This window comes from Kwoniella dendrophila, chromosome 2 (assembly GCF_036810415.1).
Source record: "Kwoniella dendrophila CBS 6074 chromosome 2, complete sequence".
NCBI lineage: Eukaryota > Fungi > Basidiomycota > Tremellomycetes > Tremellales > Cryptococcaceae > Kwoniella > Kwoniella dendrophila.
Window position 1 is genome coordinate 1552738 of NC_089477.1, and position 12870 is coordinate 1565607.

General features: G+C 36.2%; 5 protein-coding genes across 5 annotated transcripts; 3 read left to right on the forward strand and 2 right to left on the reverse strand.

Moving 5' to 3' along the window:
• Nucleotides 1–1580: 1580 nt before the first annotated feature.
• Nucleotides 1581–3091, forward strand: L201_001995 (uncharacterized protein; the record flags this gene model as incomplete). The annotated part of the gene is made up of 2 exons (XM_066217775.1): nucleotides 1581–1969; nucleotides 2038–3091. The coding sequence occupies 2 exons, from the start codon at nucleotides 1581–1583 to the stop codon at nucleotides 3089–3091; spliced, it is 1443 nt and encodes a 480-aa protein (XP_066073872.1).
• An 803-nt stretch (nucleotides 3092–3894) lies between these two features.
• L201_001996 (uncharacterized protein) lies at nucleotides 3895–6013 on the reverse strand (the record flags this gene model as incomplete). Its single annotated transcript, XM_066217776.1, has 9 exons — nucleotides 3895–4059; nucleotides 4336–4535; nucleotides 4615–4636; nucleotides 4734–4828; nucleotides 4938–5163; nucleotides 5248–5291; nucleotides 5372–5630; nucleotides 5754–5798; nucleotides 5897–6013. The coding sequence occupies 9 exons, from the start codon at nucleotides 6011–6013 to the stop codon at nucleotides 3895–3897; spliced, it is 1173 nt and encodes a 390-aa protein (XP_066073873.1).
• An 806-nt stretch (nucleotides 6014–6819) lies between these two features.
• L201_001997 (uncharacterized protein) lies at nucleotides 6820–8631 on the forward strand (the record flags this gene model as incomplete). The annotated part of the gene is made up of 6 exons (XM_066217777.1): nucleotides 6820–6992; nucleotides 7074–7175; nucleotides 7236–7356; nucleotides 7424–7778; nucleotides 7858–8274; nucleotides 8381–8631. 6 exons carry the CDS (start codon nucleotides 6820–6822, stop codon nucleotides 8629–8631), a joined length of 1419 nt encoding a protein of 472 aa, XP_066073874.1.
• A 113-nt stretch (nucleotides 8632–8744) lies between these two features.
• L201_001998 (glutathione synthetase) lies at nucleotides 8745–10531 on the reverse strand (the record flags this gene model as incomplete). Its single annotated transcript, XM_066217778.1, has 3 exons — nucleotides 8745–9624; nucleotides 9695–9913; nucleotides 10017–10531. The coding sequence occupies 3 exons, from the start codon at nucleotides 10529–10531 to the stop codon at nucleotides 8745–8747; spliced, it is 1614 nt and encodes a 537-aa protein (XP_066073875.1).
• A 426-nt stretch (nucleotides 10532–10957) lies between these two features.
• On the forward strand, nucleotides 10958–12587 carry L201_001999 (glutamate-5-semialdehyde dehydrogenase; the record flags this gene model as incomplete). Its single annotated transcript, XM_066217779.1, has 4 exons — nucleotides 10958–11146; nucleotides 11205–11475; nucleotides 11580–11902; nucleotides 11991–12587. 4 exons carry the CDS (start codon nucleotides 10958–10960, stop codon nucleotides 12585–12587), a joined length of 1380 nt encoding a protein of 459 aa, XP_066073876.1.
• Nucleotides 12588–12870: the final 283 nt, after the last annotated feature.

The following is a 12870-nucleotide window of genomic DNA, read 5'->3' on the forward strand; positions in this document are numbered from 1 at the left end:
TGTCGGTAATCAGATACAATATAAATAATAGACAATGTCATAGGACTGGTCAAGACTAATCTTATCTTTACGAAGTTGAGTTGGTTCCAACATTTATTGTAAAAACGACAGGTGAGCAACCGACGTCATGGCTCGGCATTATTAGATTGATATTAGCTAGTGTTGAGTAAGGTATCTTACATAACAACTGAAAACCGTCTTTTCATCAGTATTTGCGTATTTGCCACACTCTCCAACGCAATTAATATTAATCTGGTTACAAAATAATCATTTGATTCCGTTATTTCAACTTTTTTATGTTCTGGTCTTAACTCTTGGACCTACCTTACTCCCATCCATACATCCAACTCATCCCCCCCGCGTGCCTCCATATGGTCGTAAAAGCGATAATTACCGAAATAGGTGATATAGTGGTTCCTCTCACGCGTTAAACCTGAACTTTTCATAGTTAAATTCTTTTATTATACCCTGAAACACATAAAAAAGTCAAAACAATCAAAAAAAACACAACAACATCACAGCTTGGGTGTTTCCGTACCGCCGTGTATTGTATGCCTGTATGCTGAAAAGGCAGTGAGAGATGTACCGATGAAAAAGCGATGTTGCATCAAGAAGAAATGAGAAGATGCCTTCATAATATTGTGTTCTCTCATTAACATATCATCCCTATAGTCTACTTAATATTATTCCTCATAAAAAGAAAGTCTTTGATCCTCACCTACAAGCCACAAACAAAATAAGGCGTACATACACTCATAGGTCTTAAGACTGAAACAACGCGTTTGACACTACACCCACATACCTTTATTGCGATATTGCTTTTTCTCATCGTCAGAATAGAGAAAAAAACATCATACATTCGTTTAGAACCTCTCATCAGTATAGTTGACCAAACATTCATTTAAGATCATCCAATAAATACAAGATTAATTTTTACAAAGAGGACTATAATCCAGGATATTTTGATTAATCATCATGGCCGGTAAGTGTTTTTATCTTTGACTCTAATCTGCGGAATGAAGGGTTTTTTGCTTGTCATCCGTACTTTTGGTACACCCAAATTTGGGGTTTCATTCTTTCTTCATCACATCACATCACATCACAAACATCCCAGTCACGCGAAACTGTAATGCAATCTACCTTCGTTTGTAAAACACATATAGGTGAACAACGACAAGGCTGTAATTCATGCTGTCCAAGACATATCATCTCGTCTATACGCTTTCGTATGTTGCTCAATGTGAACTCAGTCTCACACAGATGCAGTATCGTCTGGTGTATCCTTCCTTCGAAGGACTCTCTTAACAACATCCTTCACTCGCCAGAGTCTACCTACTTTTTGCGCTTCAACTAAAATTCACCTACCTACCTTTATGTTCATGTCCTTTCGGTCCTTTCGGATGGCATCCCGTTCCGTAATCTCGTAAATCTCGTTCAATTTCATCCATTTTATTTCTATTGTTTATGATATTTCCATCATCGAGAATACTTTGCTGATCTACTCGGTTCTAACAATTATTATCAACATATCGATTTCTATTTTTTCTTCGCATTCATATTATTCCAACTTCGAATCCATCATGTCCACCAATACTCGTACGGTCATTACGTTGCCGCATACAACAACAGAACAATCTCCTGCTACATCCGCTGCAGAATCCCCCGCTGCTCAATCACCATCTCCAGCCGCATCCGAAACACCTCAAGCATCAGCTTCCCCTTCACCTGCAGCTCAATCTCCTTCACCATCACCTCAACCTTCCCAACAAGTATCAAGTTCTGAAGCTTCTCCTTCCGTCCAATCATCTCAACAACAAAGTCCATCCGCTTCACCTAGTGCAACTCAATCACCTTCTGCAACTCAAAGTCCAAGTGAAAGTCCAAGTGTGAGCGAAAGTGCTTCGCAACAACAAAGTCAGTCTGCCAGTGTTACCCAATCACCAAGTCAAAGTGTAACTCAATCAGCTTCGTGAGTAACATCTGATCATAGGTACTGCTCTTCAAACTGACCGACTATTATATTACTGTGTTTACTAGGGTATCCGCCTCAGATGTTCAGTCTCAACAGCAAAGCTCAACCACTGTCGGTCCATCCGAGACCTCGTCAATCAGTCAACCAGGTTTAGTGACTGCTTCAACGACTGAATCCACTTTAACATCGGCTATACGACTTACTACAACCGATGCATCAGGAAAAACAGTTACTACAGCACCTGATTTAGTCACTCAAACAGCTGTAACTACTGATCAATCAGGAAGAGTAATTACGAAAACCATGGTTGTGCATAATCCATCTGGGGCATTATCATCTTCAGGAGGATCAAATGACTCAGGATTTTTCAACAATACTGGAGCTGTTGCAGGTACTTTTGTTGCTGTTGGATTACTAATAACGGCAGGTATAATAGCTTTTGCTATTTTCATGCTAAGAAGAAGAAGAAGACAAAGATTAGATAGAGATGTCGCTGCTGCTGCTGCAGCTGCTGCAATTGGTGCACATCATTCATCAAGATCTGGATTTGACGATGATGATATCGATTCAAATCAACCTTCAATGACTCAATATGGTGGTTATTATGCATCAACTACACCAGGTATAGATATTCATGGTCAACCTCAACCTGATGTCAATAATGGTTATCATGATTACGAAGATCCTGCAGGTGGTTACGATCCATACGCTATCAATATGACAAATTTAAACCCTTCAAATCCAAATCAACAAGATAGAATGTCAACTGCTACAGTACCTGGAATGGCTGGATTTGGTGCTGCTGCAGCTCAACAAACTTATGATGATCAGCATCAACAAGATCACTACTCACAACAGGATCATTATTCACAAGGTCACGATCAATATCAACAAAACGCAACTGATTACTCACAACCACAACAACAACAACATGACGGCAATAACAATGGATATTACTTCGATCCTAAACAAGCATATGAATACGCAGAAGATGAAGATCCTTATGGAGGCTACGATCAAAATAGATTATCAGGTTTAAGACAACCTAGACCCGAAAGCGCAGGTAGTGTTACCAGACCAGATTTGGATGGTAGAGGTTTAAGAGTTGCCAATGTATAGAATAAGAAGGCAGAATAGATATGGAGAAGACGTTATTGGTTGAAAAACGTTTTCGTTTAGATGTACACTGGGTTAGATGGGCGGGTGGTGATAGGATTTTGATCTTCTTCTATACTTATGTTGACGTTGATTTTGGTTTCGTTAATTTATACTTCTATATTCATTTGGGTTGTTTGTGCCTTTGTCTTCATATTTACCACACCACGATCTTTTTGTTATTACCAGGATTTATGCTTTTAGGACATTTACGTTATATGATGATGCAATCATGAATCGATTATCGAAACTATAAGTAAATTCGATCCATACAATACTCAGTAAGCAGCCTTCATGTCCTTCATGACAATTCTGCATTATTTCTGCACTTGATCTTGATGACTGATCAAGACATTTCTGTCATTTTGTTGTTGACTAGAAGTATTCACCTTTTTCTTCAAACCACTAGACTTGCGTTCTTGCTAAATACCTTTGAATTGATGGATGGCACAAGATCGCTTGTAAGTAGAAGCAACAGCGGAGATTTCTCGATGTGTAATCATGTCGATACAGCCTGCATTCTCGGGAATGACTCATGCAGGTTTAAAAGTCTTCTGCTATGAGAGAGAGAGAGAGAGAGAGAGAGTTATGTTACGTTCTAGTGATTGTACGACCTTAATAGATTGTCTTAGAGGTAGTAAAAATGATGTAATCCCTCTATTATATCTGATGTTCAAGTATACATACAAATAACGAATTCTAACGTCTACCACCAAAGTTCATAGAGTTATGATACAGGTTACTACGGGCTTGTTCGAAGACAACACCTAAACGTCATAACCTTTCGTTTCGCCCAGAGCAACAACTACGAAATCATCTTGTTCCAAACCGACTTTTTCAATAGCAGTTTTCAGTCTTTGAGGTGGTTCAAGGAAAGGTTCGTATGTCATTTGGAATGTACCCCAATGAATACCAATGGCATTTTGACATTTCTGCATGACAAATTAAAATCAGGTATTAGCGATCTGCACATTGTTACTCTTGGTCGAAGGTGGAGGATCGAGCAAAAGGAAGTAGGTAGAGAGCAGGGCGTAGGGGATCTAGAGCAGGAAGGCAAGGAGAAGCAAATGGAGGATTGCGAAAGAGAGAAGAGGAAAGGTTGGCGTTGATCAAGAAGAGCGAAGGAGGGTAAGAGGGAAAGAATGAAAAGGGACAATGGAAAGAGAATACGTTCATGTGAAAGTCTGCAAAGATTTATAAATACTCACTGTATCCTTGAACATTCTAACTGAATCTATAGGTGCAGCATGTACAGGTGAAAATACGGTTCTAGGTTCATATGCACCTATAGGTATCATACCGACGGTGAATGGACCTAATCTATTTCCAATCTCTTTAAATGCAGGGCAAGTTTTCTCCTCTGGTGAATCTTCAAGTTCATGTGAATCGACTTTCATAGTACAATAACCTGTGTTTATCAACAAAATGAAATCAGTTGAAACCTCTTTATAGAATGTCTGCTATAATCACACTTGTGCGGAACTTACCTGTATCACCACCGAACCATACCTAAAATGTCAAAATATCCACAAGTTAGCCGAATTTTACTTCTAGTCTTTAGGCTAAAAGACTATCAATATTGCCAATGAGAGAAATCATAACTTACCGAGGCATTCGAATTCGCATCTTTGATTGCCCAAGAGGACCATAAAGAATTGTCTTTGTCCCATCCTGATCTTGCGGCACTATGCTGACTAGGTGCTATAAATACAGGAAACAGGCAATAGTTAGTGTAAAGAACGAAAAACTCTGATCCTGAAGGCTTATCATAATCTATCAGTCTGAGCTGACTGCCATTTGCAATACTCACTACAAGTCAATTTGATTTCACCTATACCATCAACTACTATATCTCTTTCCTCAAACCAATCTAACTCAATAACGTTCTCTCTTTCTAAACCTAATCCAGAAACTACATGATAATTATTTAAAGGTAAAAATAGTAATGGTTTTTTACCATATTTCAACTGTTGATTATTAAAAATTGCTTTTAAGGAAGGTAAATCCAGATGATCATAGTGATTATGTGATATAGCCTAGAATCGTAGATTTTCAAGTCAGCCTCGAATTGGTTGTGAGTCTGCTTCGAGGTATGGTAGATTTAATTAACTAGGACTAACGATGACATCTACTTCAGGTAATTCCTCAATTTTACAAGGATTTGCTATGATAATCAGAAACTGTATCAGTTGGGTGTCCCTTTAGATATTGAATGTCAAAGTCATATATGAGTTCCAAACTCACTACTTAATCTTTTCTGACCGACACCATGAAATATAACATCTGTTAAAACAGGATCAAATAAAACTCTTACACCTCTATTGTTTGGACCTTTCAATGCATCTAAATTTTCTTCTTTAGTTGGTAATTCAATTAAAGATACAGCATGACCTAACCAAGTAACTTTTAATTGATTTAAAGGTAAATTCGATCCGAATGTAGGTTTAGTATAAGGTATAGTAGTTTTTGCATTTTTCGCATCGGGATCTTTATTGGTAAAATGCTATTTATCATTTTCAAAGACCAGTTAGTTAGATCAGCTTTTTTATGTGAAAAGCCATACAGACCGTACAGATGCGGAGAAATTTTGTGTGTAATGTATGCGCATATAAATGCAGAAACTCACCTTCCATAGCATTCCAGGTAAAAAACTCGCTATGTCTTTTGCTCCCTATTTACAGTGCAAACATAGGGGATCAGCATTTTATGAACCGACTAATTAACGCATGTCAGAAGAAACCCTTCCGCTTAGAATACGATGATACTAACAAAATTAGCGAAAGATACTTTCCAAGGGTTTTCAAATGAAGTTCCTTTTTCATTTAACCAATGATCACCTTTAACCCTCTCTGTTTTTGGTGGTCTTATAGATACCGCATTAACCATTGTTCTTTTCTGTATCTGTTGAATAGTTGTTCTTCTTAATAGAGATAGTGTTGAGGTGTTTGAATTTATAATAGATGGTCTCGGGATTGTAGATAAATGGGATCCAAATCCCTTTGTGAATGACATGTAATATATAGTAGATTTTGAGGCTGCGTTTATTATCTCAAACACAGCCATGAATGTTTCTAATGCATGTGCGTATATGTATGTTTCAAAGTATGTTTGTCAATCTTTGAATTACATCTTCTTCGGTCATGTCAGTCCATTTTTGCTATTCCATCCATCTCTCAGAAATTATTGACGATAGCCGAGGTGGTAAGAGGTTGTAAATAACTTGAGACCGATGGTCAAAATCTATTCTCGATCGTCATGATGCATCCGCATCTTATCGGCATTGATATATGAATGTGCCTGAACATACCAATAATCTTGCCTGATCTCGCTCAGAATGCTTTGGGTCGAACATATTCCTTAAATATCAAGGATGTTTGATATCTGTTTCACCAAGTTGCACTTGCAACAGGATGACATGATAATAATACTATTTCAAAGCCATGGTTCAATGCCCTCAGAGACGATGTACAGTATGATGCCCTATCGCGTCAACAAAGCTCGTTACGTTATTCGAGAGGTCCGAAAAGCCAAGAAAACTCGCAGCAACAAGAAAGTGACAACGTTGTCTCGAAACGATTACATCCCAAATTTGTTATGAGAGTCGATTTTGGGTATTCATATTCATATTATGTGTTCATTTCATCACTCCACTTTAACTCGCATTTAAGAAGGTTTACTTCGTCGGATAGCGAATGTGGACTCATTATGGACTCACTGTCCTGATTAGCAGTATAACCGTCGTTTTAGCTCAATATCAACTTGGATCAGCTGTAAAACCAAGTGGCCATTTAGCTAAACGAGCATCTTTAACGCAAGATGTTATTAGAGGTGTGAATTTAGGTGGATGGCTTTTGACTGAAGAATGGTGAGATAACAGGGTTTACGTTGTGCTCAATTGAATGCTTAATATAAGCAATTAATCATACTTTGACATCTTTCTTTTTAGGATAACTCCTTCAGTCTATACTAGTGATGCAGCAGATGAATGGCATTTATGCTTGGATTTGGGCAAGAAGAAATGTTTATCAACATTACAGGATCATTGGAAGTAAGTTTGTCTCATTTATAACCTGACTAGCATTCTCATATTGATCTTCCTCTTACCTAGATCGTTCTTTACTCGTGACGATTTTGAGGAAATTAAAGAAGCAGGATTAAATTCATTGAGAATCCCTATAGGATACTGGGCTGTAGACTTACAAGATGATGAACCATATGTTTCAGGGCAGGTGAGTTCCATTAGATTAGAAGTCAACCGTTTTATCATAATTTACTTGACTGATGAATCTAAAATAGTATCCATATTTAATTCAAGCTATAAACTGGGCTAGAGAATTAGGTTTGACCGTATTGATAGATTTACACGGTGCACCTGGTTCACAAAATGGTCAAGATAATTCAGGTTTAATTGGTCCAACATTATTTCCTACAAATACATCTAATTTAGATAGAACCATCAACGTTTTGAAGAATTTAACCTCAGAATTCTCTCAAACTGATATTTATGGTGATCAGACAGTTATAGGAATTGAATTATTAAATGAACCTAGATTATCCAATACTTTCACTATGACTCAATTGAAAGACTTTTATACTCAAGCTTCAGAGGCCATAAGTGGTATTAATACAAATATGAATATCATAATGCATGGTGAGTTATCCTTCATATCATAGTACAGTGATTCACGCAGAATCTTTTATGAACTAATTAATTACGAATATTTTCATAGACGCCTTTTGGGGACCACAATATTGGGAGAACTATGATCCTTTACCATCATCATCATCATCATCGACGAATAATGATCAATTTATCATAGATACTCATCAATATTATGCATTTGAACCTTTAAACAATTTACCTCATGATATAATATTAGAAAAAGTATGTAACATTTCAAAAATATTAAAATTAACAAATCAAAATATGTTACCTACAATAGTAGGTGAATGGAGTTTAGAAACTGGACATTCACCAAATTCAAGTTCATCAAATTTACAAAATAAAAATGATAATTCACAAGAAAAAAGAACTTGGTTTAGATTATTTTTCGAATCTCAATTAGCTGCTTATTCACCTTCTTCCGCCACGAACACCATGAACAGTGGACAGAATCAACCTTCAAAAGGTTGGTATTATTGGACATGTGAGTCGAAAAATTCTATTACTCCATTGTTTGTCAGTAGATAGACTTTTGAGAAATGATCTATCAGTGCTAATTTCAATGTATATTTTTATATTTTCGTTTATAGGGAAAACAGATTATGATATTGATACTTGGTCATATAGACGTGGTGTTCAACAAGGTTATATACCTAAAGATGTTAGTAATTCAAGCACATATGTATTCCCCATCCTGGATAATGGTTGTGTAGATTCTACTTTCAATTATACAGCACCGAAAAAACCTGGGTCGTCAATTGGTTTGGTTCGTTATTCGCCAGATTGGCTCCTATTCATTATAGCTTCAAGTTTCTTGGCAGGTTTTCTATGTATCATATAGACTTTAGATTTTGTAGATTATTTAGATTTAGTAAAACCGGACATGTTACACATATTATCTACAGTGATATACATATTAATGAAAATCCGCAATGTTGGTATCTCTATGCTAATCTAATCTACAAGTAAAGGAGAATCTATCGAACTAATACCTATCGCCACACCACCTTCATCACTTTCCCTTCCTTTTGTTCTTAACAAAGTACCTGCAGTTTTATTTATAATATGATTTTGATTATTATCATTTCCACCAAATAATGAAATACCATAAACACCTAATTCAGATACAATATCTGCTAATCTAGCTTTATTTTCACCACCTTTAACTAACCAATTTTTTAAACCTTTTGGAGGTTCAATTAATTCCATTAAAATATAACCTTCTTTTTTATCTGGTTCATCATCTTCCTCTTTTGGTGTTGAAGAAGGTTGATGATTTTGATTTTCTAAATCTTTTAAAAATTTTGGAATATTTTCTCTATAAATATTATTTCCACCACCTTCTCTTTGTGGTTTTAATACATATTTTTCTGAATTATTTATTGCTTGTAAATAAGCTTTTTTACCTAATTCAGAATTATCCATAGGAAATAATCCTATCCAAGTTAATCTCAACTTATCAATATCATCTTGAGTTAAATCACCTGCACCTTCACCAAATCCAACATCAGGTCTTGATGGATTTAATAAGAAATCCTCTAATATACCAGGTTCACTTAAAACTTGTTGAATTTTTTTAGCACCTGATAATTGTAGTGCCATTGAAGGACATTTTATCGCTTTTGATTTTTCTAAATGTATACGTGTTTCCCATTCTTTTGATGTTGGATAATCATCTGGTGTATATGCTGATCTATAATATATAACCGCTACTTCTCTAGCTTCTACGGAAGGTTCTAAAGGTGATGGCAGTAAAAGGTTCTTCGTTTCGGGATCAATCTTGGCAAGTTTTGATAATTCAGAAAATGTATGTCGAATTACTGGAATACCATGACTAGCACGAGTAAAGCGATTCGATTAGCTTCAATTTGGTAACGGCCAAGAGTTTCATTGTTTTGGCTTACCTTTCGAGTAATTCATATTCTAACCATTTCTGATCAAATACGTTTCTTTCCCCTTCTTGAACAACAAACAGTATAACAGCTTCTTTTTTACCATATGCTTTCCATCCTTCAGCTAAACCTGCTGCAAGGTTTCTTAGAGGTTCGTTTTGAGGGAAATTAGATGGGTTTGTAAGATGAGGTGAAACAGAGAAATACCCATTCGTGGCTTTTTGTAAATATCTGTTGGGATTGGATATTAAAGCTGTTAGTGATTGCTTTTCGATTATTGTTTCGCAGCAATATAAACACATCTTTTACATATTTTGCGCTTCCTCCAACTTACCTATGCATTTCACCTGCTCTTTGACTTAAAGCACCAAAACTAGCAGCTATTGTATTGAATTCAACTTGTTTTATACTTATACCTTCTTTTGAATTCTCTGTATCGTCATGATGAAGTAAATAATCTGATCTAAATAAACCAAGTTGTAAAGGTTGAACTAAATCATCTCTGATAGATTTCCAACCTCTCCATAATTCACCTTGAAATGAATCGACTTTTGATACACTACCACCCATAACTTTATCTAAAAAATCCCAATCTAAAGTAATTCTAGCGTATAAAGCATTATATAAAGGTTGTAATTCGATAGCTAAATTATATAATGTTCTAGGGAATGGTGTAGGTATTAATGATAATGGTGCTGCTGTCGCTGATGTTGGTGGTTGTGATGATGAAGGAGGTAATAATGTAAATCCATGTGATAATGCATATGTCGATGATAATAAGATTAAATGTTCATGCTGTTCAGGCGTTAATGATGGAGGCCATTCTGGGAGGGTGGTTAATGCTGACATGTTGCCGAAGTACAGAGGATAAGAACTAGAGGACAAGAGAGATAGAATGTAAGAAGGAGGCAGCTAATCCGATTTACGCCTTGGCTTCTATCTATATGTCAACCCTCTACAGAACATAATATATCTTTGTTTCAAACCTTTATCATCACCACCTGTATTTATCAGCACGCCATCAAGAACCCTCCGGACATCATTCATACATCATCCTTTGTGCAACCCGGCGATCACCGCCTAGACCTCCACCATTACTTGGTAGTATCTTTATGACGGAAGCAGATTAAGTGATCAAGTTGCCTAAGGTTACCGGAAATTCATACTAGAAGATCCGAGTCGGATGTGAACCCGAGCACCATATCTTTGTTATAACTTGATTGTCTTTCTATTCTTCATTGACCTCCCTCGTGGATACCAAAAATAACATACAAAATGTCAGATCCATCTAGTTCTAGTTCCAGCTCGAACGCTGCCGAATCAATCGCCAAAGCTGCGAGAGAAGCTTTCGAGCAATCTCAGTTGGTTGATGTATCAGAAAGGGATTTAGCTCTTAAAGCTATTCGAGAAGTATTGGAAGGGAAGAAAGATGAAGTGTTGAAAGCCAATAAAGAAGATATGGAGGTGAGTTGAGAGTCCAATTTGTAGGAACATTGTAGCTGATAGTTACTACTTGATTTAGGCAGCAGAAACACTTTTATCACAAGGTAAACTTTCCAAATCGTTAGTATCAAGATTAGATTTATCAAAACCAGGTAAATTCGAAGCTATGTTACAAGGTATAACGGATGTAGCTTCCTTACCTGTTCCAACTGGTCAAGTCACTTTTGCAAAAGAATTAGGTCCAGGTTTAGATTTACATAGAGTTACTTGTCCAGTTGGTGTTTTATTGGTTATTTTCGAAGCTAGACCTGAAGTTGTCGTTAATATCGCTGCTTTAGCTATAAAGTCTGGTAAGCTTCAGTTTGTCATTTATGCAATTATGTATCTAAGCTGAAGGCTATATATACTTTCGAAAGTACTGCATACTGACATATCGTCTTCCTCCATTTGATAGGAAACGCCGCAATCTTGAAAGGCGGAAAAGAATCACTTAAAACATCCACTATCCTATCATCCTTAATAGCGGAAGCACTCAACAAGACCTCCATCCCATCGACATTCATCCAATCAGTATCTACAAGATCCGAAATCTCTTCATTACTCGCTCAAGATAGATATATCGACTTGGTCATGCCAAGAGGTGGAAACGAATTAGTCAAAAATATACAAAATAACACTAGAATACCTGTTATGGGTCATGCAGACGGTATCTGTGCTGTATATGTGGACGAAAGTGCTGTAGAAGAAAAGGCTTTGAGAGTTGTAGTAGAATCAAAGGTAAGTTTCATATATACATTAACATTATTTCCGTTTCTCGCGAACCTAGTTGACCTAATTTGCTGATTGTCATCATTTCCTCGCCCAGATCGATTACATGGCTGCATGTAATTCTGCTGAAACTTTATTAATACATGAATCATTATTGAATACACTTTGGCCTAAATTAGCTTCTGAATTAATATCAAATAATGTATGTTTAAGATGTGATCAAAGTACATTATCATCTATAAAAGATTTACCAGAAACATCAAAATATGTTACAGCAAGTACAGAAGATGATTATTATACAGAATTTTTAGGACCTACTTTAGCAGTTAAAGTTGTATCATCAGTTAATGAAGCTATAAAACATATAAATTTACATTCATCACATCATACAGATTCGATTATAACAGAAAATGAAAATTCAATGTTAAATTGGTGTAAAGGTTTAGATAGTGCAAATTGTTTTATAAATTCTTCAACAAGATTTGCTGATGGTCAAAGATATGGTTTAGGTACTGAAGTTGGTATTTCAACTGGTAAAACTCATGCAAGAGGTCCAGTTGGTTTAGATGGTTTAGTCATTTATAAATATATGTTAAGATCTAAAAATGATAAAGGTTCAACTATTTCAGATTATGAAAAGGGTGGAAATAAATATACTCATAGAGATTTAGTCAAAAGTGATCCTCCTTTCTAACTTGAGATCTATAGTTATACGACAATCAAGCGTAGATGAGGCATCAATAAATCCAAAAAGAGGATTATGTATAAAATAAAAATGACGAATAGGTCTCATCAGAAAACAACCAAACATTCTACTTGCATGCATATATCTTCTTGATAAGATCTTCCTGCACATCAAGAACGTGCTTCATTCTGTCATCGCACATATCAATTCAAGGTCAATACGATGATGTGATCTGGTCTTGGTGATGACGTTCCACTTAATTAATCGCTTTCTTTGTTAACCGTTCAGTCCT